Genomic DNA, 27,500 nt, shown 5'->3' with positions numbered 1-27,500 from the left:
CAGCTGGCGTGTTCCCGTGTGTGCTGCACATTCGCAGCGTCGTGCGTGTATACGATCACATCCAGCATCCGGGTTCCAGCGAGCACCACTCTGACGCACATTGAAACACACGACACAAGCACAAGCAGAATCGTCACATCCGCCCGGGAGCATCTGTGTCCGATCTGACCATTGTAGGTGGAGCATTTTGTTCTATAAATAGCTCACTCTCTCTCTCTCTCTTCCTAGAAGGCATGTAGTGATGGTCATGGAGTGGCAGTGGTAGAACCGTTGCATGCTATGCACAGCTGGAGTCAGTTGAAGCGCACACATTGAAGCGGCGAGCGAAAGCAGCAAAGAAATTATAAATTCCACAAAATGAATAATGGTGCTCGAGTCGAGTGGTGGTTTGTGTGGCCCCGTGCACACACGCGCACACACACACACACACACACACACACACACACACGCACACATGTGTTGCAGCCTGTTTGCCTTTGGCCAAGGGACGTCAAAAGCAAGGCTGTTGACATGTTGAAGGGCGCTTCTCACACTAATTCCCGCTGGAAAACATTTCCCTAATGATGATTCCCGGAGTGATGCTCCCAGCTTCGGCCTCGGTCGGCGACTGATCATAATTCTCTTGTCAGGCCACCCACCCTGGGCGCGTTAACCTGAGTTAATTGATCGTCCTGCATCAACAGCGACTTACACGAGTTTTACTCGCGAAGGAAAACTGAAGGAAAACTCGCGACCACGGGGGCCTTCTGCCTTCTGGAATGATTTATCTGTACGTCTTGCGTGTGGTCCGGTCCACGGAACCACCCGCCTGGCCACCGGATTCACAAACATTCACATTAAACGCACGTCATGCTTCGTTCCGACCGGCGGTGGTCGGGTAAGGAAACGGAGGCACCATATTCTTCTTCCGTTTCACTTCACTTCACGCAGCTGCGAGCACGCCCCTCTCCACCGCGTGTGTGTGTGTGTGTGTGCTCAAGGAAGTCACACGGTACAAGACACATGCCAACGAAGCCACGGGTGTAGTACACAAAACCGAACCGAATGATGTGGAGAAACCCCGTTAATTATGCACGAACTATGCAAAGGTCGGGAGCGAGTGTGTGATCCTTTTGCGAAAGGGGCCAGGCCATGGTCAGGCTGTGCTTACTCGCTCGCACGGCCGTCAGTTAGTCACTGAGACGGTGAGGCTGGGCAGGCGAAAGCGAAAACAAAAAAAAACCTGAAGCGAACCGAAGAGGATTATTACAACACGATGGGATGGTGGAAGCCCAAGGAGAGGAAGGGGAGAGAGGACTGAAACATGACCTAGATAGTGAACCGAGTGGCCTCGCGCTTCCGGCCGGTCCCGTGCCCAGAGGGCTCTCAGAGAGCCGACACTAAGAGGACCTCCTCGCAAGGCTGAAGGCTGATCCCCCGGGGGAGGACACGGAACGTGTTTACATGTTCCCTGGCACCCGGGCCTCTTACCGAAGTATCTCAGGTCGCTCTATCGAGCAAGAGGAGGCGGTTCTTCGAAGGGGTGGGGGAAGGTGGCAAAATTGTTGTAAAATAGTTGTGACATTTTCCAACCAAAAACCAGAAGGTCGCTACGATGAAAAGCATTTTGTATTCCCTCCTCCCCCCGCACATTTGACTAGGTTTTGAGGTCGGAACAGCAGGACCCGGTACAGGACGGGTTTGAGGGTAGGACATGTTATATTAGTGACTAGCAAGGTTAGTAGCCACGTCAAATGGAGCTCTAGCTCGAGTGGTACATTGTGTGGTATTTATCGATCGATATCGAGTGTACTGAGGGCGCGTGCTGTTGGAGTGCAGTAGTAGTAGTAGTAGAAGTAGGCGTAGTAGTAACGGTGGAATGGACAACATTCGTTAAATTAGTGCTCCTGTGTTATGTCAAAACGATGTGTCATCCTGGAAGCGGATACTCACTCTTCGTGCAGGTATTGCGAACCCTTTTTTTGAAACATGCATAAGGACGAACGAACCGTATGTTCGGTATTGTGCCTTATGTTGCTGCAAAAAGCCAAAAAACATTTCATAGTCACAGACATAGTCCGCACATCAGGTAAAACATGTTCTGCAAAACTATCATCAAGGAATACAACGTTTCCCCCATTCGCTGGCTAGAGCGCTTTCCGGTCTATGCGGAATGTCGTCCATTCCCTGGCTCGTCGTCATTGAGAACGAGAACCGGAATGGATCTCCTAGGAGAGGATCGAGTAGATTTATCTGGGTATCAGGCAAAATATGATTATTCCGGCTCACCGTCCGGGCAGCTTCTTCGTCTGCTTTCGATGGCCATCTGCTTCTGAAAGCGAATGCGAGAGAGAGAGAGAGAGCGAGACACATAAAAACAGGGAATCCACTGAACCGTGACCAATACCGAATGCGCCCGCTGACTGTTCTATCCGCTTATGACGCATGGAGCACGAAAGCATCGGTCCGAAGAAGCTAAGACTTTTGCTCCTCAGTAGCTCCGGAACCAAATACTGGACCGGACTGGAGCGTTCCGTTTCGTTTCGTGGCTTTACTGGATGAATTCCACTGCCACTGACGACGACGACAACGACGACAACGACGATGGCAGAACGAATAGATGATATTATTTATGGATGTGCTTCCGGCCGCTGGCGTTGCTACTGTTGGTGGTGCTCGTGGTGGTGGTGCTAGAATTCGTGTAGCGTAGCGCTTTCCGTTTGCCAGGTGAGCGAGAGGTGAACCACAACGCCCACCTTCGGGCCACCCCTCCCTCCGGTCCCGGTCCCGGGAGCATTCCCTTCACGGACCAACAGGGGGCGGTTAGAGCGTTCCCATTCGCTGCCACTTCGACGTCGACGAGCTCGCGTGGAAGCGGAATCGGTCCGTTGCCTTCAATTCACCGTTCGATGCGGGTCGCGTGCAAACCACGGAACGCGGAACCCCGTACCCTCGGTATGGCATAAAGCCAATTCCGATGCCAAATTTTCCAAACGACCGAATCGATTCAAGCATGGGGCTCGGGGCTCGGGGTCGGCGGAACTCGATCGGTTGCCGGTTAGGCAATTTTTTTTCGGATAAATTGCAAATTGAGCAATGATTTTGAAAAATTCGAACCCCCCGAAAAAGCGGGAAAAGCATTATTTGCCGAAAGAAAAATGGCCTCCCGCGGGAACAGTAGCTTAGTAGCAGCAGCATTGCAGTCGACATTCGCGCAATTTGGTCGACCAAAGGTGGGGGTGGATTACGGTGTCGAAGCGTTAATACTCCTCCAGCCGGTCCGATGAGATCCCTCTATTAGTTTCCATTTTGCTGATTACGGTGCTTGGTGGTGGCTGTGACTGTGTTATGCCTGCGGTCACACACCTCGTGACAGTCCCCGACGGCGGATAACCTCACATAACCTCACATATTATCGTACTCATCATAAGCGCACACACGATGGAGCGCGCTGCTGGTGGTGGTCTGGCCTGTCGGCGAGGTCTTAAGCATTTAACCCCTCTCTCTCCCTCGCTGTCTACGTGCCACCAATCCGTTGACTCCAACATCAGCTGCAGCAGCAGCAGTAGCAGCCACAATGATAGTTTAATCCAATTTGTGCTGGAATCCGCTCAACGGTGACCTTCCTGGCTTGGCTGCATGTCTGCTGATTGCTAAAGCTTGTGGTCACCGTCGAACCGTGGAGGCAGATGGTAGGGAGAGAGAGACCCGGCCGACCAGCAGGCATGCTCTGGTGCATGGTATTCTGGTGGTGCAATCAAGAAATGCAACAGCTGTTACCCGGACTGACAACTTTTTCACCTGTACGCCAACCGACGACCGATTCATGTCCGCTATGAATGGGAAATGGTCCATTCAGTGTGAAGCCAGAGCACCAGCGCTAACGTGTCCGACATCGGATAAAGCACAATTAGCACATGTACCCCCGGAAGGGATGTGGTTGTGTGGAGGTGACAAGCAATAGCACGAGAAAGTGTCCCTCTCCCCGTCTACCCTCCGGGGCGGGAGTAGCAATCGCAATCAATACTAATTACACTCACACCTGGCTCCGGACCTGGCCCCGGATTGAAGCTTCTGGATCTCAGAGACAGAATCCCGCCAGCAAGCGAAGCAGCAGATGGTACGAACGCAGCTGCTTTCTCTTCGCCTCCTTCGAGCCGGTGGCTTTTCATGGTACGATACGGAACGAGCTAGCCAGGTCCGGTGGCGCCACGGCAAGGAGACAATACTGATCGAACGGGGGGCTTGTATACATTTTAATTAAGATCCCTGCCGTACCTGCTGCTACTGCTGCTGCTACTACTGGTGCTGCTGGTGCTGAATGTTTAATTATTTACGACACTTTGCGAAAGGAACCGGAACGACCGGAACACTTGGAAGCGACCGTTTTCCTATCGAACGACTTGTGCCCGGCTGATGGTCCAACCGCCGGGCAATCAGAGAAGTGTATTTTCCAAGCAATCGATTTCCCAAGTGAAACCAACTTTTTCCCCGTGTGTAGCGCTAGAAGGTCATATGTGGAGCTAATACCTTTCCGATTATCCTATCTCTCCTATCCTAAGACTACCAAGAGAAAGGCATCACGGTTCGGTTCGATTCGGTTCGGTCTTTGGGACCCGGCGGTAAATAGATATTCATTCCGGCTAATGCGCTTGTGTTGTGCGTGGTGCGGACGCAACGGCGTAACGCAAACCGATAAGAGGTCCCCGTGGCGTAAGGTCAGGCGACCTAATGACACCTTTCATTGGCCGAACATTCGGTGCTGGTGGTGGTGGTGGTGGCTCTTGATCCAAGCAGTTCGAACCGGACGGGGATGTGGGACCAAAGCCAAATAGAAATGTTGATCAAAGTGTCACTCTATCTCCCTGTCTCTATGCATGGTGGCATGGTTGAGGGGTTTTCTTTCGTTTTTCTTCCACTAGCCACTAGCACTCCGTACTAATCTATTCTTCCATTAGCTCTGGTCCTAGAGGCCGGGTCCTGACCAACGGTGCTCCATGTGTGTTCCATGTTTCGTCCATTCGCTACTGGACACTCGAGCCTGGCGCATTCAACGATACAAGAACACACACACACATACACACACACACACACACGCATGGCATCATTCCCGATGGTTGTGCCACCGGTGGACAGAAGAACTAACAGCTCCCGTTCCAACATGTCCCTGCAAGTGCAAGGGCTTTGGAGAGCGAAATGGCTTTCGGAGTCGTTTGCGGAACGGTGGCTAATCGCGCGCGGTTCATCGGAACGAGTCGAGCAAAATACGACTTTTTATTGGCCACCACCGAAGCGGCCGAAGGACAACGGGGTTTGTTTAACCCATTGGCATTGGTTTCCATTTGGGTAGCGATTGGTTGCGCTGAGCCCCGTGCAATGGGCCCCCTGGTTGTGTCGTTACAGCTTCAAATCAGCTTCTGCCGTGGCCGTGTGTCTATGGGTGTAATGATGCTTTGCGAGAGAGCGAGACAGTTGAGAAGACGGCAGAGAGGTAATTGGAGATCCGCCAGCACGCCGAGAATGGTGGCTAATGATAGGAAAGCGATAAATTTACTCTTTTTTTTGCTCCCTCATTCGGCTTATCCGTTCGTTCTACCTTCGTTAGTCTTTATTGTACAGGCTACGAATTGACATTGCGTTGGTCGTCGATCAATGTGACAACACGACGAAGAAGCCGTTAGTGGCCGTTAGTCACCACACTGCAACGTCCTTGTTTTGTGACAGTATTCGCACAAACAAAGGGAATCGTACTCGTATAATCAAGAATACCAAGTGCCACTAACCATCTTTCATTAAGATTTACAGTTCCGACGTACCGCAGTGTGGCAACGAGCTAGACGATGGCCACCGGAGCCACAAATCAAATCTCCGACCACACATGCACACACAATACTTGTCCATTAGTGTCCCAATGCAAACCACTGTACTATGCTAAAACACTATCACACACTACCTCTTCAACAGCACAAACCGGCTCTGCCTTTAGCTAGAACAAGAGCTGCTCGATCGACATTCGATGTCGACACTGGGCACTGGAAATGCAAATTGAATTCCCTCGCCATTACCATTCTTTCTTATCATGCGACACCCACGGGTTTCGGGCTGACACCCCAAACCTTCCTCGAGGATGGAATTGTCGTCGCAAGATGCAAAAGGCGACGGAACTATTCGATTGCTTTGCGAGCAAAAGGAGTCGATCGACCCCGGTCTGTGTTGGGCGGTGGTATCTCACAAATCAAACATCTCCACTCCTCTCCAGCACCATCGTTCCCGTTCTTTCTCGCCAGTGGGAGTGATTGCACCGAAGATGGAAAGTAAACACTGCCCGAGCACTGAACCGAAAACGAAAATGTGAATCTGATTTTAATTAAAAGCAACCCAACGCTCCGGTACACAGGACGGTTGACAGGATTAGGGAATGGCCGGGGGTGGAGGGCGTACCGTGGGAGTGGCACCACCCCTGTGGGAGGTGACACGTGCGATTCAGACGGGGGAAACCTAACCGGTGTCCCTGGTTCACCTGGTGGGTTTCAGGTTTCCACCAATAGCGCGGTGTGGTGGTGATGAAGTGAAGGAAAAAGAATCAAAATCAATGTATTGATTACAAGGCTCCCGTTGTCACTTTTTGCCTTTTTCTCTAAAAGCTTCGATTCACCTCATCACGTTCCTCCTCTTCCTCCTCCTCTTCCTCCTCCTCTTCCTCCTGCTGCTGCTCTTCTGGTTGGGCACTATTTATTGGCTGGACATAACATGTTTTTTGGGGAATCGCTTCGTGAGATTCAATTAAAAAATAGGAGCAGCCTCCTGTGAGGGGCTGCTTGGATAGGATCGGACCTCTCGGTCTCGTTTCTAGCGTTTGCTGCCCTAACGAGTGACGCACCGGGTAGTAGGCTGTGTGTAATGTAGAACGGTGCCCGGTATGGGCTGTCAGGGGTACACTTTCGATAATGGAAAAGTTGTTTTCTTTTATGTGTCGTATTGTAAATTCAATAAACCCCGCATTTTAACTGCCCGCTGCCTCCATCGAACCGCTCGCACCGTTAGCATCCATATTTCATGTCTAGTCCAGCCATAGAAGGGTCTTAGCGCTGTGTGTGTAGTCAACCTGGCAGCTGGTACTTTCGGTGCGTCACCCCGATGTGGAGCAGCTCCAGTTTCCCCGAACAGAGTCGAGAGCTGTCGAGAGCCAATAGACTTTGTGGTAAGAGAGGAAGTCCCTGGTCTCGACGAAAGTTTCTTCGGTGTGTTGCGTAACGGACGAGCAAACGAGTGAGCAAATGGTGATGGTGAGTTGCCCTGGAACTCCTTCTCCTGCATTGATGGTCACGATTCGTTCGTATGAACTCCACACTCCACAGAATGGCATTCAGCGGCATCCAAGAAGGACATTTATGTTTCGAAGAAGTTGTACGGCAGCCCTTGGACCACTGCTGTGTGCTGCTTGGATCTTTATTATGGTTCGCTTGACATTTACAAAAGTTTTTGTGTCGAGAAGCGAATAAAAGTATTCCGTATATGCATACGGAATGCCGGCCTGGGAATGTACAATATTGTTTGAATATTGAAGTTACAGAAAGTGTAAGGTTACTTAACTTTCCAGGGGATTGCGGTGGCCCAGAACCGATTACTATTCAACGACCATGTCTTCTTCAAATTGTTACTATTTATTATTGATCATCTGGTGCCCCAATCCATCCTAATCCCGTCCATCCTCACGTCCATCAATATCAGTATCCATGACGCATCACCCCATCCCCACCAGATTGCAGGTGGTATCCGGGAGCACCCAATCCGGGGGATGTCCGGTTGTTGGAGAGTGATTTATGTCAAAAACCACAACAACTATCCCCTTCACCAGCTCCGTCACTACCACCACCACCACATGGTGGTCACCCATCATCCGGATTCCGAATGATACCCATTTGCTGCCCATTTGCCCTTCGCCAACAAACGGCAAGCGGCTCCGGATCCGGCCATGATGGTCTGCCGACTGATTGATGCATCCGGAACGAGTGGGTGCGGTATTGGCTTCGACGTCAAACTCGATCGATCAGCGACCACCGGCTAATCAGCCCTGTCGATCGCCGGGCATTGCGTCACGCTCCATCGGACAGCGTCATCGTCGTCAATCAATGACGGAAAATGCCGCCTTCGCATTCGTTCTTGCATAACTTCCGGTGGCTTCTGTTCGCCTGGTCTGGTCTGGTTCGTGTTCTGCTGTGGCAGAACTACGGCCACAAATGATTGCAAATCCCCACTTGTATCATGTCCCTTCTTCTACCAGCGTTACGGTACCGATTTCACTTTACAATTTAAGGTTTCGAGTGTTAAGCCGTCACGAGAACCATTGTGTCCGTCCTCAGAAGTCCACTGCTACCGTCAAGGGCACCGTGTCCATCCGTACGTCTGTCTGTCCGTGTTCGATTCGACGTGCACGAGGGCTAAGCACCCGAGAAGTGCCCGGGATCGGATCGATCCCCGGCTGCTACCGTTGAGCCAAGTAGCGACCGTTGAGCCATCCACTTTAGGTAAGGTTTTAAGGTCCCTCTCCACGCTTGGAGACAGTTGGAGGGCTTTCGCCTTACTTTGTAGCCAGGGGAACCGAATGCGGGGCTTATGTGTGCAGCACGACAAAAGCGCTTTGCCTTCAGTCCGTCTACCTTCACGTTCTGACGTCAGTTCGAACGACTAGTTCAGGCACCACCATTACCGTTGCCTGTAAAACCGTTACAGAATTGCAATTACAGCACAGCGGGCGGTTGGGCGAGCCTACCATTATATTTGTCGAGCCTTTCCGAGGCCGGGCCACGCTCACCACCCTTACGCGTAAGCAGGAAGTAAGGGATGAAGAATGGTGACAACCCTGGAGACACATTTCTCTCCATTTGCTCGCAGGTAGCCAGGATTCGATTCACTTTCACCGGAGTAGGTAAGGGGGAGAGAGTGGCTCCCACGGAGCCGGCTCCCATCGACGACCGCAAAACGGATTTAGGATGCGCGCTCGTTCTTACTCGGTAGTTCTCGCGGATCAGATCAGGCTTTTTCCGTGCGGTGACATATTGTGCTGACGATGTAGGGATCGATGGAAGGTGGGATAGAAGGGGGCTATGGGAATCCATTTCCGCCTCAAGCGTTCACCTCTACGGCTCATCATGTTGGTTACTCGTCGGTTTGAGCCGGGCTGGTTGATTTATCGATTTCAATAAAAAGGATTACCCGATGTGATCATTTATTCAGTTCCTATAGGACCAGTGTGTCCATGTGTGTGAGTGTGTGGTTTGAGTGGTGGATCGATGGATGGTTCGTGTCCTGTCAGCCATCGTGTAGTGGTGCCTCTTCAAACCGTTTCCAAACCGACCGACAGTCACTTGAAAGAAGCTTGGTTAATGTCGCCGGTGATTGGCAATTGTCTGTGGCGGGGGGCTCTGTGTGTCTGGGATGTAAAGCAGTGCACCATATGGGCCGCTAAGTGCACTCCCCTTCCCGGTCTGTAAGCTAATTGGACCGTGTCGTGCCCGTGCCCTGAATGGTGCCCCCTCTACTACAGATTTCCAGTCCTTTGACCTAGACGTGTTTGTCTCGGTGCATGTTGCATGTGGTTCCGCATTAGGCAACCCGAAAGCCCGCGTGTCACGGGGGCTGATGGCACGAGGCCAACCGACCGATCAGATTGGCAGGCAGGCAGGCAGACAGGCAGACAGCGAGGCCCCTGTTGCAGGTCCCGTAAAAGGCCGGAGGAAAGGTGGTTTGATATAATTAGGGGTTCGAGCTCGTTTTTCGAACAGCTACTGCCCGTCACGCTGCTGCCTGTCATCATCACCATCCATAGGGGAAAAAGTGTTTATTTCAGCAGCTCGTAGCTTTCGTGACGCGGGCGAAGGCAAAGGTTGTGAGGTTAGGAACACTTGAACACCGAGCGCTGTCAAACGGTCCTTTGCTCGCACTAAACGCTTGCAATACAGCGAAACTGTGAGGTTAGGTGTGCACTGGATCGAACCAAGCGCTGTCAAATGGTTCTCTGCTTACTCTAGATGCTTTGCTCCATCCAGTTGCTACATTGTCGTAGCAACCGAGTTCTATTTCCGTTTACAGTTGCAGTGCTATCGGAATGTTTGATTTTCAATTGCAATTCTCATTAAGTTTCCGTTTGTTGTTCCATAACATCTCGCTGACATGGTGAATCTGTTTTCCAGTGCGCAGCTTCCACACCGATTGGACCACCCCGGGTACCCTTTAACACCTTGCCCCGTTCCCCGACCCAAAATCCATCCGCCAATACGCTGACATAACACTTCCTTTCAATTCTCTCAATCGATCTCGCTGTGCCTGCTGCATGCTGCAGTGCTTGTTGTTGGGTGCCAATGGGCTATTTGCATTCCCACCGACCCGACCCGGCTCGAGAACGGGTTTTGAACAGAACGTACAATTCACAATCCCGTCACGTTCCGATGTTCCCTGTCATTTACAATTTCGCAACAACTTCGGTCCGCGCATCCGCGTCTGTCGATGGATTCCACCCGCTCTCCTTTTCTGTGGTCTCTTCTGTGGGCCGGGATACCAGGCCATCAGGGGAGTGGTAACCTATAAATCAAAGCCCACGTGCCTGCAACGATGAAGATATCGCACACTGTGCGGTGTGCGGTGTTCGGCGAAACGGAATCGTTGGTTTGAAGAGGACTTTAATGGCTGGCAAGTGTTTTGTTGTTCGCGAACGGGGAACGCGCCGTGGAAAACGGATTTGTTTTCCACGCTGGTTTCGGTGGTTGGGAACGGTTACAGGTTACGCATGCCACCAGCAGCATTCGCTTGTGTGTGTGTGTGTTTTCGAGACTAATGGGTGGCCAGAATGTTGCTGCTGCTGCTGCTGCTACTGCTGCAAGGTGTATACCTTCTTCTCCTGATTCTCATTTCCATAACGAAACTCTCAGCACAAATGTATGCGAATAATGAGCATCTGGTGCTGCTGCTGCTGCTGCTGCTTCTGCTGCCATGGTACCGTGTGTGTATTGCTGTACCACACACAAACACAGGAACTCTTGTTGCTGGAGCAGCACAGCACCAGAGCATAATGAAATCTCACACACCCACGCACTCACGCAGACAAGACATTATTTAAAATGAATTTTAATCCCGTGCCATTTTGTTTGGTTTGGCGGTGGTGGCGGCGTCTTCAAAATTACCATCCACCGAACGATTTATCAACGAATATGATTTTCATCTCATTCGCTCGCTCGCTTGCTCGTGATAATTTGATAACAAGATGGGCTGGGCTGGGCATGCTACTGGCGTGCCAAAAAGGCTGGGCTGCTACCCGAGCAAACCCGTTCACTTGCGATCCGCTCGAATGCAAATCGCGAACGCAATACCGTACTTCGTAGTTCGTATACTTCACTTTACCGCTCCAGTGGACGGGAGGATGGCCATTATTCATACGAACCACCACCCTCTGCCCCGCTTCGTGCTGAACCGGAAGCTGCTGCTATACCTTGGAACTTGGGCTCCGGACGGTCCAGCGCGCAACGCCTAAGACCCCCTCGCTCGCTCCGTTCCGTTCACTCCGTGGGGTAGGAATATCAAATTGGATAAACAAAATGGCCCATCCCCATCCCCTCCATTCCGCTGGAGAATCACTATTCATCAAGCGAGGGGAAGGAAGGACAGAAGCAGAGGGCTGGAGGAAGAGCAATATACTAGCCCGATGGCCTGGCTACCACCCGTGGATCCTCGGATACAAACAAACAACAGGGCTCTTCGTATCGACCCCAAACCCCGGGCAGTGGCTGTGGTGCGATTTTGGAGCGATGAAATAAGCGCGGTTGTTATTTTTGCATCCATCTTCACGTCGTTGTGGCGTCCCTGTTCCTTCGCGGAAGGTTTGTCGATAATTTTATTCATAAACCGGTCTTGGGTCTTACCGCAGCTCATGAGCTGCTCGATGAACGGCCCAATTGGCAAACTAGGGACCAGGAGTACCTGTGTGGGACAGATTTTACCTAGACCGCCCCACCAGGAAGCTAGAGAGAGAGAGAGAGAGAGTGAGAACGCCACATTCGGAAGCATTATGTTATGGGCCATAAATTTGATAGCAGCATATCAGTCAAACTGGGAACGCCCGAAAGGAGGTGCTAATGAATCGTGATGGCTCGTTTGTTGAAGGCCATAAGTAGCAGCAGCAGCAGCCTGTAACGCCAGGAGGTATCTGACGGTATCTTCTGTTAGAATCCATTTAGAATAAGCAGCACGTGTGTGTGTGATAGCTGGCTCATGGATCGCAGCACCCGGTGCGGTGTTACTCGGGCCAACACCGAGGAGCCAATAAGAAAATCAATTACCCAGAAATAAGAAGAAGGCGATACGTGATATCTCGAGCTACTCGAGCGCTTTTGACCTTCGCCGAGCAGCACAGCGCAGCTGTGGCGATCAATAGGCGAGCGCCGTGGCCAAGAGGCGAGCACTCTTACATCACGGCACCGTGGCGCGGCTGGCTCCCTGTTGGCGACAGGCAAGCCAAGGCAAAAGCAGGCCAAGGCGCGTACCATGCAGAGGCAAATCCGTTTGAAGTTCGCCTCGGCGCACTCATGGTGGCCATGGCGAACGGCGAGTGGAAAGTGGAAAGTCTCATCCTCGACGACAATGCCGGCATCGCCCAGAGGAGAATGGCAGACAGTTCATGAAGAAGCGCTTACACACCATCCCAGGCCAGAGCCAGAAAATGAAAGCAGTAACGAAAGCGGCGGTAAGGGAAGGGCCTAGGAAGGTGATCTAAATCACTTCAAAAGTGGTGGCGCGGCGGCGATTCCGATTCGGATACCGCTTATGCAATCGCGCGGTGGTGCTCACGGGAGTCGTTCAATGAAGTCGTTCGCGAGGCCATTGCGAGGCTACTGCCTCACAGTTGGTAACAGTAGCAGCAGCAGCAGTAATAGTAGTAGTAGTAGCAGTAGTAGTAGTTGCTACTGCTGCCTACTTCCAAATCAAAGCCACCGTCAATGATGATCGGCACCATTCGGTTGGTAGGCGTTTGCCTTCGAATCGATACCAGGTGCTACCAACGCTCTGGCTTCTCATTTCTTGGGATTTCGGAAGCACCACCGAAGGAGGACCGAGCCAGTTGCTGGCTGGCATCAGGCAGGAAGTGCATCAAAAATTGAAGCAACGAAATCAATAAACGACCGAAATGTTGGCACACACACGCACACGGAGGCCCTTAACGCGGAAATTACGGAACACGGTTAAGAGAGGGGAGATGCTGGTAGAGAGAGAGAGAGAGAGAGAGAGAGAGAGAGAGAGAGAGAGAGAGAGAGAGAGAGAGAGAGAGAGAGAGAGGGGCCGCCACATTTGATTTCCTCATCCCTTGCAGCCGCAATCAACCATCATGGAGTTTCCGTTTCCGGGCTGTACTTGTGCTGTAGCGGTATACACACGTTTTGTGGCACATAATGGCGCCCCGTCCTGCCTTACATTATTCATCGGAATTAGTTTACCTAAGAAGCTAGCTAGAAGATGTTGTCGCTACGTAATATCGTGGTTTATTGGCCGTTCTTAACCTGCTTAACGTTCACGATGTTGTGAGTGTTGTAAAGTCGAAAAGTTTTCGCTACCCCGCGCAAAGGGAAAAAGGGAAAATCCTTTGCAAAAACCGCCACAACTTCAGACAAACTGGTAATCATTTTCATTATAATAATTTATTATAACCTTGTTCCGTGGGATCAGATAACGGCGTTGTCTACGCTACAGTTGTCGTGGCCCACTTAGTGAGAAGTTGGTATGGGTGAAATCATCCATAAAGGCAACATTTGGGGGTGGGGGGGAACTTTACCTTTTTAAACCGTTTCCGGTGTCCTTGGAGAGCGCGTGTGTGGGTTGGGGTGCACGGGAGAGATAGTTTCTGTTATCACACACTCTCACAGTTCACTCAAGTCGATTTGGGAATCCGTTCGCGCGCGCGTGTGTGTGTGCGCGTGTTCGAGAAAACGGTACGGAACGGTGCGTAGCGTGGCGAGCGGTGTAAAGCAGGATCCGAGCTGGATCGATGGTTTTTTTTTTCCCCGATTGTGTCGCTTGACGGACGCGGCTTACGCAACGGTGGCACCGTGTGTGAGTGCGAGGGGAGGGACTAACGCAAGGCTCACGATACGTACACACCTGGGATCACGCGACCACACGACCGAGTAACGCAACAACCACTAACTGACTGACGGATTCTGGCCACTGGTATGGAATGGGACTGACCGTACCTTAGAAGCCCAGCGCGCGCTCTCGCTCTCGTTGAAGGCTAACGATGGATCCGATGGTCTGGCCCGCGGTGTGCACAGCTGCGAGTATCACTTCGGAGTGAGCAGCCTTGAAAGCTCGTAGCAGGCACCGAGGCGGCTCGCCGGGCATGAGGCCACACCAGGGACGTCGTGCCGGCAGGACTCGATCGCATTTCCCGTCCACCTCGGAAAAACTCGGCTCGGGGAAAGCGCCTCGCCGAATCGTAGCTACTCGAAAAGCGCTACGCTGCCCTGCGTTGCTGTTCCGAAAGGAGCTTTCGGAGCAGGAGAAGCTTTTCTTCGTTGCGCCCGCGAGCGCGCCCGCGGAGAAAGGAACAAAGAAGGCCATGATTTTTGAATTTTCTGGCACAAAACAAAAAAAACAAAGGAAAAAAGCGAAACACCGAAACGGCGCGCAAAACCCAATCGTCGAGCAATGTAATATTTATCGGTTTTCGGGGTTTTCCCTCCATCGATATCACCAGTGGCTCGTGATTGAATCGTGCAGGAAATTGGGTTATCGAGGTGGGGGAGGGTGCCAGGGGTCATTATTATTTTTGGCGGTGGATTCACGATTTCCCTGCTTCTCTTTCTCTCCTCGTCACAGTAGGCTACGGTACAAGGAGCACAGGTTCGGATTTCCATCGCCTGAGGTTCGCGATTTTAAGCGCAACAAAATCAGTACCAGGTGAAGCAAGTAATTGCGTTACAATCAGTAACGAAAGGACTAAAACCGAACAAAAAAAACCAGGCGCCTCCATCGAGACAACCAGTCGGGGGATCCACTTTTAAAATGCTACCCCCTTGGCTTACCTTCTTCGATATCGCCCTCCAGTAGGTCGCCGAGGGCGGCCGCAGAATCGGTCGTCTTCTGTCCACCGTAGCTCGCCGGAATCTCCTGACTAGTGTTGCAACCCATTATTGTTGTTGTTGTTGTTGTTGTTGGTGATCTACACGGCACGGCAACGGCAACACCCTATTGAGACTACATCGAATTCACTGGACGGAGCATTCACTCTCCACTACCACTCACTCCCTCTCACTCACTCGCTAATCGCTAACTTACACTCCGTCGGTTCATCTAGACCGTGCCGATATTGAACTTGCCCTTTGTTCCACCCGCACTTTGCGTAGGTCAACCGTTAATTAACTCTCCTTTCAGCTGCTTCTGCTTCTTCTTCCCTTCCTAGGACACGCGATGACCGCTTACATAGTACCCATACATACGAGCGCGCACGCTTCACCATAAATTGCAAGCGCATCGGCACACCAGCACCAGCACCTGGCCGTCGTCGGCAACCTGTTGTGGAAGGTGCATCTCGTCGTCGTCGTCGTCGTCGTCCTCGTCGCCTCTTTGCGCTCGCGCCCAATTCGACCAAACAACGATTGATTCTTTTCGATTTGTTTTCAGTTTCAACCGTGAGCCGTGAGTGAGGTGGTGGTAAGCTTTCAAATTTTAGAACTTCAGAACGAAAGACGAACGGAACGAAGCGCGCGAGAAGGTTTCGTCTTCAAAACGGATATAAAAAAGAAGGATAATTCAACCACGAAGATGAGTCACACTTTACTGCTGCGGCCCACGCTTTTTGTGGGACAAACTCACTCTCACAGCACAAACGGGTTTTCTTTTGATGACGCATGGAAGGATGTTACTGTAAGCCAGCCGAGCAGCAGGACGCGTTTGCTAGTGATCACCGTCCGCGTGCAGCACCGGAATGCTAATAACGCTCGTTATTATACATCGAACACCTACTGGGTGTCTATCGATTAACATTACACTGTACGTGGCGCGTAAAATGCTGAAACTTTCAAACAAACCATGATGGTGCGAGGTACCAGCCGTGAGGTGCAGCGCCGCCACGCTTCTACTGTGACCCCTATTGACACGAGGGGATGGGAAGGTGTCCGCGCACAGACACACACAGACACACACACACACACAGCGGCAAGTGAAGAAGTCGGCCTTTCCAGCCAGGACAACGACTGGTAGTTAACCTTCGGTGGTTGCGAGTTCCCGCACTCCGCACAATCATATGTTAGTGTTCCCGTCCCGACGACGACGAACTGTGTTGGAGAGGTGTACCACCACCTGCAGAAGGGCAGCACTGATGAGGAGGTACTGTTCCTTCCATCGGGCCACGGGCTCTCGGTCGCTCGGTGAACTCGCGTGAAACGTTGTTTATTCACAAAATGGACCATCGGCATGACAACGGCGAAGCGAGGCCCAGAATGTCGACGTTTCTCTCGTATGGGCCCCCGGTCCGATGGGAAAATAAATAACGAACCATCCATTTCAACCATTGCCACCACTTCGGCCCGCCTGCCCGTCTGTGCGTCCGCCAGTCTACCATCCGATCTTGACGTCTGCTTAACCGGTCACCGGACTGTGCCGCGCCACGTTGTAGCGGTAGAGCGAAGCAAAAGGAACGATGACAATCCATTTAATTTCACCTGGGCCACGCGGCCCCACACGGTGCTGACTCATTAACTATTGATATGATGAACGAATGAACGAACGAACGAACGAAGTAGTGTGGCCGGCGAGCCGCCAGCAAAGGTGAAGAAGGTTAAAGTAAATTGTGATTGTTTCTGCCCTACCACCGTGATTGACCCCGCACGCGTCAGTCAGGAATGCCCTTGTGCGAAGTGCCAGCAGAGATTTATCAAATATTAACTCCCCTCGTCGTCGGGGGGAAGGGTGGTACTAATATTTTTTGTTTATGTTGGATCGAATCGCATTCCGATGATGAGACTCGCTCGGATTTTGTCTTTTCCTCTGTTTTTTTTATTGTCTTTTCTTTTAGTTTTCATTCAAGTATTTACAACCGCCCCACATAGCTCCTGATTCCTGGCTTCGTTATTCTCTTTCTCCGGGGGCATAATGCTCGATTTGAAATCGTAGGAATGGATTAAAAATAAAGAATGAGAGATGAGAGATAGGGATAGAGAGAGAGTAAGAGAGTGGAAGAATGGAACACAATACTTTCGACGCAGCTTCACATGCTGCTGTCTACGTTTGGTGGTTTGTGCAGCAGATAGAGCACCACGATCGTGGCCAGTGCGCTGACCAGAAAGATGACGTCGAACCACCGATGGTAGAAGTTAAAATGCAGCCCACCGAGCACCTCCGTGATAATAACGCGATATTCTGCCGGCATATTCATACGCATCAGCAGCACGGACGAGCAAAAGTACATGCCCATAATCTGGGCCAGCACCAGCACGATGATGTTGGACGACTTGCTGGAGGAGATTTTGTAGAAAAACTTCGTCAGCGTCAGCAGCAGCCCCCGGATCGAGGTAACGACGATGCAGCCCACGAGCAGAAATGACACGTGCTGGCTCCAGAAGGCCATATCCATCTCGAAACCACACCAGTGCACCGCGATCTCGATACCGCGCGTGACCGGATCCTTCTTGCCCACACGATCGAAGATGATGTTGATGGTGCACTGCAGATGATCAGGAGCAGAGTTAGTTGTGCCGACGACATACGGACAACGCTTCAATACTTACGATAAAGATCTTCCACAAACAGTACAAACTAAAAAAATGTCCCAGCACGTTAAAGTATTTGCCCTGTAGCGTGCTGGCCCAGCGTTGCCGTTCCTGCATGTTCTTCATGGAATGTGCCTCGAGGAACAGCTGGCGGGACAGCTCCTCTAGGGCGGAAATTTCCAATCGTAGTTGGCCGATATCTAGAACCATAACCATACCCGTTAGCATTGATGCCTAGTAGGCACTGTTGTCGCCGCTGGATTTCTACTCACTTTCAGCGCCGGCCGGTCGCTGCGTAACGCTACTGATCATGCCCCAGATGCTCTGCTTCTGGTTTGGCTTGTTTCTCCTACGGTCAAGCGCGATCCGCTTCTTCTTCACCAGTATCATGTCCATGGTTTGGAGCAACCGGCGCTCCAGGTTCACCACATCGCTCTGCTGAACCGGCCGTATGAAGTACGACATACTGGTGTACGGATAGTTGACCGCACCGAACCCGGACAGTACCGCCATCACAGTTACACCGACGACGCCAATCCGTGAGACGGCTTGCTCGATTGTAAAGATGCCCCGGCTAACGCTTAGCAGTGGAAATGGATCGCCGATACGCCAGAAACCGTACAGATAGCACAGCCAGATGAGCGTCGTCAGCGGTTGCACCCATTTCGCAGGCACGATGCGTAGGTTACTAATGCAGGAGTAGGCGATGAGATACGGTATCACGGCAATCACCATGATCAACAGCAGCGTCAACCCGAGCCGCCAGTGAAAATAGCGTGAGGTTGAATCGAGGAAGCCGATGATTTCGAAAATGATCAGCTCGAACATCGTCAGCGAGAGGGCCAACGTCGAGGAGAAGATGAGCTGTACGAACACATGCCGTATCTCGTAGTTCCGGAACAGTTGCTTCACGAAAAACAGCCATCCTCCGATGAAGAAAATAAGCTACAACGGAAACGGATAGGAGAGTATGAGACGATGTGGTCGACCGGCAGGCAGCCACCGGCACCACCGCCGGTACCCACTCACCTGAGACACGAGAACGATGATCGTATCGCCCAGGAAAGGCAGTTCCATTGGAAAATTACACTCCCACACACTCCTCCAGACCCCGCAGACACGTACTAGGGTCTTTATTTGCCCAGATTTCGTGAAAACCCACAGTTACAAATCTTAACACCGAAGGAAAAATCCTGTGGATGATCTTTTCGCACTGTAGTAGCGATTCTACAAGTACACCGTACGTTTCCAGCCTATTTTTTCCACCGGGAACGACGGCGGGAGTTGCAAACGACTTGATTTTGTGCTTATCGCGCAGGAAATGGTCCTGAATTTCGCATTTTTACGTGGATCTTTACAACTTTTTACGTCTCCTAACCTCAAACCGTGAACCAAAACAACAATCGCCAACTACCTCTGCAGCAAAGGTTTTTTTTCTAAAAGCGCTTGCTTGACACCTTTCAAACTCAAATCATTTGCTTGCTTTTCTGGTCACCCTTTTCGAGCACCTGCTCGGCTGTTTGAATTAACGGTCACGACTACGGGGCAACAGAAAAAACGATGGCTGCAACAAAAAAAAGGAGAACTGTTCACCATACGCGGTTACATGCTGTTACATCTATTTAAATTCGACAAACATCACTTTATTCTAAGAATAGCATAGTTTACAGCAAATTGCACATTGCCCTTTACGGTACCTGGCGTCGCATCAGCCACGCTGCCGAATGTCACCACAAACGCGGGGAAGAGCCGTACGACGAATCATGTCCACCACCGTTAGCAAGGAAGTGCGTGGAAGATGGATACTGGAGCTGATGCGGGTGTTGCTGTTGATGCTGAAGCTGTTGCTGCTGCTGTTGCTGGTGATGGTAATGGTGCTGTTGCTGATGCTGATGCTGGATTACATCCGGGCATGGTTTTCCATCGCGCACCAGCACCGGTACGTTGATCTTCTTTGGTGGACTAGCACCAGCCGCCGGTATCAGCGATCCTTGCCCATGGTACCCCATAACCGTCGTGTTCTTCTCCGTCTGGGCACGTTTCGTTTTGTAGCGATGATTTTGGAACCAAATTTTCACCTGCGTCGGTGTCAGATTGATCACACTGGCCAAATGTTCGCGCTCCGGTGCGGACAGGTAGCGAGCCTGCTTGAAGCGCCGCTCCAGCTCGAACGTTTGTGTCTTCGAAAACAGGATGCGTCGTTTGCGCTTCTTGTGGCCACCGGTACCCGTCGGTCCGCCGGCGGAATCGTTTCCAATCCCTTGCTGGGCACGGTTATCGTTTGAGCGACCACTGATAGACGGACTCGAAGCAGCATCCCGATCGTCAGGAGGTTCGGTATCGCAGGATCGACGATGGGTGTTGTTGTTCGTGTCCACCGAGCACTCCGTGTCCAGTGCGGCACCACCATCTTGGGATGAATTTTGCTCCGATAAGGCGGCCAATCGATCGGACGCTTCGTTCACCACCCGTGGAATGTTGCTATACGAGGCGAGCGAGTACAGTTCCGGTCCGGGCGATGTTGTATCCGGGCTGATGTTCGTGTCCCCAACGATGTTACTATGCTGTATTACCGAAGGCACTGTTGGCACGGGGAAATGAAGAATAGATGGTATTGAATGATGCTCCAATTATCACACACAGACACTCGGTATCGCTACACTATCGCACGTTAAACTCACCATAATCAAGGTTGACGCTGCTGGTGTGATATGGATACCCGGAACGACTTGCTGGCTCCCCTATTCCGGCTGTAGCAGCGGCTCCACCAGAAGACGATCCACCGGCAAACAGGTGATGATGGTGAGCCGCATACGGATAGTATGGTGGCGGATCATACGGAATCGTGGAACTGACGGCGGCCGACGGATTAAGGGCCGATTGAAACGGTAAACACGGGCTACCATGTGTCGGTATGGTTCCACCGTACGGTAAATGAGCGACACCGGCGGCAGATACTTCCTCCGTTGTACTGGCGGCGGCACTGTAAGGACCACCCGAAGGACCTACTTCTAATCCGACGGCACTCGAAGGATGCGATTGCGTCTCCAGCTCCGAGATGGTAAACGGATGAAACGCTTGGTGGTGATGCGACTGCAGGCTGCTGGATGGCACCGAAAGAGTCGATAAAATCGGTTGATCTTTCACCGTTTCGGATGGTTGCTGCTGTTGTTGTTGTTGCTGTTGCTGCTGATGGTTGTTAAGCTCCAGGATGTTGCTGATATGGAATCGTTGCGAGCGCTGTGATGGCGCCATGCGCATACTGTCGAGGAGGCTATGGAGAGGATTTGGTTAATATCGAGATGATTTATCCGAAAAAACTTCACATCTTTATAATAATACGGTTGGAAATCGATCGAGCAAGCCGAAGCAGGATTGTTATTGTAAGTAGAAGCGTTATTGCACAAACCATCGATTCCCACGTGACACCCCTATCAGTAAATCCGTGGCTTATCTTTCGCCGGTTGCACGCGTATCGAGGTGCATTTCACTTGATCCTTTTTACACACGCGATAAGCTCACCGTGGAAAGGAGGAATTCAGCACGATCGGATAGAGAGCGGCCCGGAGCAGATTGTGGTTGAGCGTGGCCGCCGGCATGAAGATTGGGGCCCACGATAGAAATGGCGCACATTTTGTGAGCAGCTTCTCCAGCTGCTGCGGATCGGTTCTATCCTTTGGCAGCATCTCGCGCTAGTAACAGTCGAGGATCGTTGGTCTGGAGAAATAACAAGGGATTCGATGACTTTTCACTTTCACCGCGGACAGGAAACGACTAAAAGGCCATCTTCCTGCCAGGGTCCTTACAAGCTGCTCCTCCCGCGGCAGCGGAGTCTGCGCACGCGGGCTCTCCGTTCAAACTATCTGACGAATTGTCGATGGATGTATCGAGAAATGAGAGGGATTGATTGAATAGCGGTAATTTTCCCGCTTCTCTGATTGAAATGGAAGTTCTTAGAAATCTGAACAACCTTATACGATTATTTTATAGTATTTCAAATTGTTGCAAAAATATCCCATGCACTTATCATTTGTGCCACTAAAATTGTCAGCCAATCATCAAGCAGCCATTTATTTTCTTCTTTTTCTCTGTTGCGATTGGTGCTGCTATGCAGCTCCGTGTGCTAGAAAGAGAAGCGGCACGAAATGAGCGAGCACGAGCATTTTGTTTTATGCCGCCATGTTTTAAGATATTGTTCTACGAAATTCCAAAAATAAAATCAATCCAAGTCAATTATGTTTCATGAAAGGTCTGGTAATCGTTTTTTTTTTGTTAAACTTTTTTGACAAAAACTTTAAACCGATCAAGTGTCGGTCCACATTTGTAAGCTACTGTAGAAAAAAAATTCTTATCATGGTTTATGCCAACAAGTTCAACAGTCCACGCAGTATAAAATATTAATTTAAATAGTTTTTATAACTATTTTCGCCAAAACGAATGTACAAAGATTAGGCTTTGATCATTTTCCATGCAATAGTAAAAGCCCGAACGCAAAATAAGTCATTTGTAACGTAAAAACCTGCCGTCGATCCTTCGCAGATCAACCGATCGCGTCCGCTAACGACCTTGACAGATCATTTCGAAGAACTGCGTAAAAACGCGGATCTTTTGTATCGGCTCGCCATTTTATTCGCAAACGCACCCGGTGGAAGCTCACACAGTTTTTAAAGATTTGCAATTCGTGCTTCAAAATTATATCAACCCAAACTCAGAAAATGGCTCAGATAAAGTGCTCTTGCTGTGTAATAAAAGAAAAGATATGCGACAAGAGTGAACAGATATCCGCAAAGTTAAAAATCGTGATGATATATTCAGATACCGCCACTCGACCAGCAGACCTGCTATTTAACAGATCGGATATGTATTATACCGAACAGCTTATCAATATGCTGCAAAAGACAGCGGTCATGGGGATTGAAACGCTTATATTAGTAAGCGAAGTGAAACCGCTCAGGCTACCAGCAACAGAAGCAACAGGCTGCAACCACAGCGAAGCGAAGCAAAGGTTCGTCTATTTATGTTGCTTAGCACGTAATACTAAATAATTAACCGCTTATCTTTACAGCTTGAAGAAACTTAAAAAAATGCACAAACGTTTGGAGGTTATTTCGAAGAATATGACAAAACTCGCGGCCCAGACAATAGCCCTGTTCAGTCCTAAGCCAGGAACATCGTGGGGAACACGAGGAACCGACAGGATTTCCGAGATAGTTCGTATTACCCAAGCATCATTAATGGGCCGCCAATCGGAGGAAGATCTATCACAACAGCAGCAGCAGTAGCAGCACTAAACCACGAAATGGAAGTTCTATCCAACATTCACTTCCAATCACAAATATCGTTTTAATGGAGATTGAAATTCGAAACGAATTACAGGGATAGTTTACTTCGTGAATCGATTTGAAGTTCGAAGATGCTCGGAGCGATAACGAACAATGAATAATGTGATGAAATACTGATAATAATAGAATAAAACTATGAATTTAGAATGCACGGCCACACGGCGAACTACATGTGACAAGTTTCAATTTGGAACCAATGACTTCCCCCACGTGGGATAACATTTCAAGAAAGAACCATATCCAAGGGTGCATTGACAAAGGGGTGCACGCGAAACCCTACTTTGCGATCCGGCACAGGTAGCGAGCTCGATCATGAGTGCATCCCATCATAGTTCGATTAAAGTCCCATGAAATCCGACAGCACAGCAAAAGGTAAGGTGTGCGACCGTACCGGGGGTGCGATAAATCTTATCGTATGTGCTCGCCCATTCTAGGTTCTAGAAGTCCCCGGTATGCCCGGAGGGCAGTCTCGAGCACATGCTTACGCCAAAATCCGAATCGTAGACGACTTTGTGTTGTGTCGGTCGGTGTACACTCATATGCGAATCGCGTGCCGGCCGATAGAACCCACCGGTATGCACTGCTAGTGGCATGTCAGAGGGCCGTTTCTAAGTTTCGTCGGCCAAGTCCCCAGACCAAAGCCGGCAGCGCTATTGCGGCGACCGTACACACTTGACTCGCACGGACGAGGATGACCCTAGAGAACTCACTCAGCAGCGGCTTCGATTCTACCACGCCGGGTGGACCGCCACAGGAAGAGGATGGCTCATCAAACAGCGCATCGCATAAACAATCATAAATAGTTCCTAATTATGGATGAGCAGGTAAGCGATCGTAAAACGAGTAGCCCTTTGCTAGGTCCTTCCTGCGATCAACATTCGCCACACAAATGCGCCTCGACGTGTAGGGGTCACACCGTGAATAACTCCTTCGGTCGCGACAGGAGGGGAGAGTTAGTTTGTTAGAAAAGCCAGCCGTGGCGCTTCCCACGGCCATCACAACCGCAACACTGGGTAATGGATGGTTCACGGCAGTCACGCCAGAACACCGTGAAAGGTAATCGAAATTCCTAGATCATCGTCCACGGCGGCACTAACGCTGTCGATCGGTGGTTGGGGTCCTGACAAATTGGTATCCTTATGAGTTCATTATTGTTTTCTATTCTGCCTCCGTCGTCGACGTAGTTGGGTGCGCCACTCCTGTTACTGTTTGATTTATCCATTGAAAAGAACATTTCATGACCGACGGTGGACGGACAGAAGTTAAACGTGTGCCACGTGCGCGCGACGGTGCATCAAGTGCAGTTGCAGGACCACTTTTGCTGCCGGCGCGAGAGTTTGCTCGGAGCTGTCTGCACTTGCACCGCAGGAGAGGTTCCCCCCATCCTTTCTAGACCCTCGGTAGTCATACCATGCCGGAGGATGAAGTATTAACATCAACAACTCTCACTTATGATGAAGCCGAGCGAAGAGGCCACCACCACCAACCGTGGGAACTTTGTAATTGGTTTTCCAAACAACAAGCCCCATTTTCACGTGGCCTACGGTTTTGCTGAGCCTTTTTCGGTGTTTAGCCTTTTAAAAAAATACCATCCCCGGTCTGTTCCTGGTGTTACAGTTCCTAGTTAACGGCGCGCGCTGTGGGTGAAGAAAGAAGTTTCCTCGTCTGTTGACTCTTTGCAAGCTTAGTAGGCGGTGGTGTCCCCTCAGGACGAAGCAAATGCAAATTTGCTCACCATTCAAGCCAAGGTTCTTTTCGACTTTCCATCTAGAGGCTTACTTCGGCCAGCAGGCAAAAGGGGATTTCGCTAACGAAATGAGCACGGAATGAATCCATTCGTCATGCTAAATGGCCTCGTCCTCTGTGAACACAGGTGGAAGCATAGCACCCTTCCAGTCAGGGTCTACAAAAAATGATAGAAAACAAGCATAGAAGGTTAGGCTACATTGTAGTGCGACTAACAAGCGTATGCTACTAAAATAGCATGATTTTACCGATTTTCTTCTACTCCCGCATTCTGATGTCTGGTGTCGTGCGGCGCGTTTAGGCGGAAACCGCAGTTATTGATATAAGCCTAATTTGATTTGTATCTTGACATGAAACCGATGGAAAATTAATGAGCAGGTCCTAACGACGAGGGATACACTGTATTTGATTGATTGACGGATGGCAACTGCGATGCCGAAATCGATTCGAAGCAAAAAATCATATAAAATATTATTGGCCTTCTAAGATTGTAATAACACCAGATGATATGATTTGTTTCTTCTTCAACGATCTTCGTCTATCCTCGGACAGGATAACAACTAGTGATCAAAGTAACTCACATACCTTTCACATCAAAGTAAACTATTTTTTCCCCTTTCATTCCAACTAATCATATTCATTGATTGATTATCAACGATAAACACTAAAATCTGATCTTGATATTTCCAAAAAAACACGATCAGAAATGTTTACACGCTATCGATATAGTATGATGGAGGCGCCCGGCGACAATGCTCCTACATCGTGTTATCATTTCGTTTCGGCAGCCAGTAGCACTGATAACGAAAGCCCAAAATACGACCTACTAATCGGCAATCGAATCATGTCAGGTAAATAAATCAATGTTCCCGTCAATTATCCTGCGCCGATTGCTTCCTTCACTTACTCAGTCCGGTAGTCATACTCCGGGGTAGTGCAGTAATCCGGTGGAAAGATGTGAAAGCTGCTATCGTACGGTTCCTCAGTCCCTGGCAGTCCATACTGATAGTACGAACTGGCCGTCGGTTGTTGCACTCCATTACTGACGATGGCCCCTGCCGTTGGTTGACCCACACTGCTCATGGCTTATTGAATAAAAAAAAAGTTTGGCGCAGAGGAGATTGATTCAATTGATTTGTAACACATTCACGATGCATAAACTGCACGCACTGATCACAGTCGGATAACGTCGCCGCTCGTATGAGACGATAGAGTTGCTCCTACAACTAGCCAGCGACACCACCTGCACTGCACTGGCCGCTATCAGACTGCACTGCGACAGTGTAGTGCCGACTTCTCCGTCCTGGTACCTGCTGGGACGTCGATTGATTGGCCAACACGATGGCCGCAAAAATGATCGCAGCCCCGTGTGTGCGATAGGAAAGCGCTTTATTGTCCCTGTACCTCGCCCTGGCCTGAGGTGGACAGCGGGGCCACTATATTTATACAATATTTTTCTTAATGTTTAATTTCACATTATCAAAGATTGATAAAGGGCCTGACCGGGCCCAATACTAATTGTGCAAGCCGGTTGGCCACCGGTGGGCGGGGGTGGCTGGGCTGTCGCGAAACGAGCTCCTGCTATCTTCGTTATCTTCACCGCTCAAGCCGCTGAGCCCTTTCCTTCAGGTTGAATCATGGAGAGCAACAGTAGAAGCAGGCGGCGGAGGTTGCTAAGCGTTGGAAGGGTACGAGACATCAACTATCGCTTAACTACCCTAGGTTTAGTTTAATCGAATCATACCAAAATATCTTCTACAATATGGACTCTATAGTTGATGAGAGCCTTCAGAGGATCAAGGTTGTTGCTGCAAACAGACACACATACACGCATGTGCGTCCTTGCAAATATGCCCTTCCTCATCGCGATATGTACATGGGGTGTATACCCTTTCCGTTGCAATCAATGCTTATCACCGTCAGTGGACCAGGCATGCACTGGATGCAAATAGCATTGGGCAGAAAGAAGAAGGGAAGAAAAAGTATCTTTTGCTGCACTTTTACAACCCATATGCACCGGTAGTGTGCGATACGAGACATCGACACCGGTAAACACCGCGGGCCGTGTGTGATTGCAATAGCCCGTACCTGCGGGCGGAAACTATCGAGCGATCCCCAGACGTGGCGACATGGCGATTGCTGCAAACTATCTACGCAGATAATGAACCATCGATAGCTCTCTGATAAGGCTACACACTGTGTTAGCCCGTGCTGCACCTAGCGAACCTTGTGTGCTTCCGAGGGCCAATTGCAACAAATTCTCCCAACAAAATCCCAGCCGTTCGGCCCCATCAACTTCAATCGATTGGAAGCCTCGCGATAGTCCCATCATGCATACTTTGTATCGGTTACGGTAGCTTCCGAAAGCCTTACACAGGATGCTGGAATGAAATGATGGCTTATTAATTATATTTGCCAACCGGAAGTACCAATTGAAACCTCTTCGCGTGCTGCTGGCTGTTTGCAAATGAAGCTAGCACTTTATGGCTACACGATCATCAGCTTCAGTAGAGTGAGTGCGCTTACATGATGCTTACGGCGTCGTAAAATCTGTCCCATTTTAAGGATTGCCGGTCGAGTGGCCCAACTTGTTGAGGAGGAGGAGACCCGCTCGAATCGCTGTGAATGGGAAAGTAGCAGCAGACGCAACGGCCGCCACGGAGCATACATTAATGAGAGG

General features: G+C 50.4%; 4 protein-coding genes across 6 annotated transcripts in view; 1 reads left to right on the top strand and 3 right to left on the bottom strand.

Moving 5' to 3' along the window:
* Nucleotides 1-14,302, bottom strand: part of LOC125957177 (sperm surface protein Sp17) — a 50,188-nt gene extending 35,886 nt beyond the window's left edge. The window contains exon 1 of one of the 2 annotated variants that reach the window (XM_049689669.1): nucleotides 13,799-14,302. The gene's annotated coding sequence lies outside the window, so the exon portion shown is untranslated. The remainder of the gene's footprint in view (nucleotides 1-13,798) is intronic. The other variant, XM_049689670.1, reaches the window with a different exon arrangement.
* Nucleotides 14,303-16,977: 2,675 nt separating this feature from the next.
* Nucleotides 16,978-19,100, bottom strand: LOC125957144 (Golgi pH regulator). Its single transcript, XM_049689630.1, has 4 exons — nucleotides 18,762-19,100; nucleotides 18,005-18,677; nucleotides 17,751-17,932; nucleotides 16,978-17,686 (listed from the first exon to the last, which is right to left on the bottom strand). The coding sequence occupies exons 1-4, from the start codon at nucleotides 18,807-18,809 to the stop codon at nucleotides 17,231-17,233; spliced, it is 1,359 nt and encodes a 452-aa protein (XP_049545587.1). The 5' UTR covers nucleotides 18,810-19,100; the 3' UTR covers nucleotides 16,978-17,230.
* Nucleotides 19,101-19,395: 295 nt separating this feature from the next.
* The window catches only part of LOC125957138 (homeobox protein Nkx-2.4-like), an 8,764-nt gene continuing 659 nt past the window's right edge, over nucleotides 19,396-27,500 (bottom strand). The window contains exons 1-3 of one of the 2 annotated variants that reach the window (XM_049689623.1): nucleotides 25,728-25,918; nucleotides 20,414-21,006; nucleotides 19,396-20,313 (exon numbers count right to left, since the gene is read on the bottom strand). In XM_049689623.1, coding sequence (XP_049545580.1) covers nucleotides 19,460-20,313; nucleotides 20,414-21,006; nucleotides 25,728-25,903 — 1,623 coding nt within the window. In that variant the 5' untranslated portion in view covers nucleotides 25,904-25,918 and the 3' untranslated portion in view covers nucleotides 19,396-19,459. Of the gene's footprint in view, nucleotides 20,314-20,413; nucleotides 21,007-25,727; nucleotides 25,919-27,500 lie in introns of those variants that run through there. The other variant, XM_049689624.1, reaches the window with a different exon arrangement.
* Nucleotides 22,269-23,158, top strand: LOC125957169 (uncharacterized). The gene is made up of 2 exons (XM_049689660.1): nucleotides 22,269-22,737; nucleotides 22,798-23,158. Exons 1-2 carry the CDS (start codon nucleotides 22,448-22,450, stop codon nucleotides 23,012-23,014), a joined length of 507 nt encoding a protein of 168 aa, XP_049545617.1. The 5' UTR covers nucleotides 22,269-22,447; the 3' UTR covers nucleotides 23,015-23,158.

The sequence above is a fragment of the Anopheles darlingi genome, chromosome 3 (assembly GCF_943734745.1).
Source record: "Anopheles darlingi chromosome 3, idAnoDarlMG_H_01, whole genome shotgun sequence".
NCBI classification, from domain to species: domain Eukaryota; kingdom Metazoa; phylum Arthropoda; class Insecta; order Diptera; family Culicidae; genus Anopheles; species Anopheles darlingi.
This window is presented reverse-complemented; position numbering and strand designations above follow the sequence as displayed.

Excerpts from the sequence above, each read along its gene's own strand:
- LOC125957169 (XM_049689660.1), top strand. The coding sequence starts at position 22,448 with ATGGCTCAGATAAAGTGCTCTTGCTGTGTAATAAAAGAAAAGATATGC. Across the intron at positions 22,738-22,797 it reads CACAGCGAAGCGAAGCAAAG|CTTGAAGAAACTTAAAAAAA; the intron begins GTTCGTCTATTT and ends TTATCTTTACAG.
- LOC125957144 (XM_049689630.1), bottom strand. The coding sequence starts at position 18,809 with ATGGAACTGCCTTTCCTGGGCGATACGATCATCGTTCTCGTGTCTCAG. Across the intron at positions 17,933-18,004 it reads GCGACCGGCCGGCGCTGAAA|ATATCGGCCAACTACGATTG; the intron begins GTGAGTAGAAAT and ends TTATGGTTCTAG. Across the intron at positions 17,687-17,750 it reads GTTTGTGGAAGATCTTTATC|TGCACCATCAACATCATCTT; the intron begins GTAAGTATTGAA and ends GATCATCTGCAG.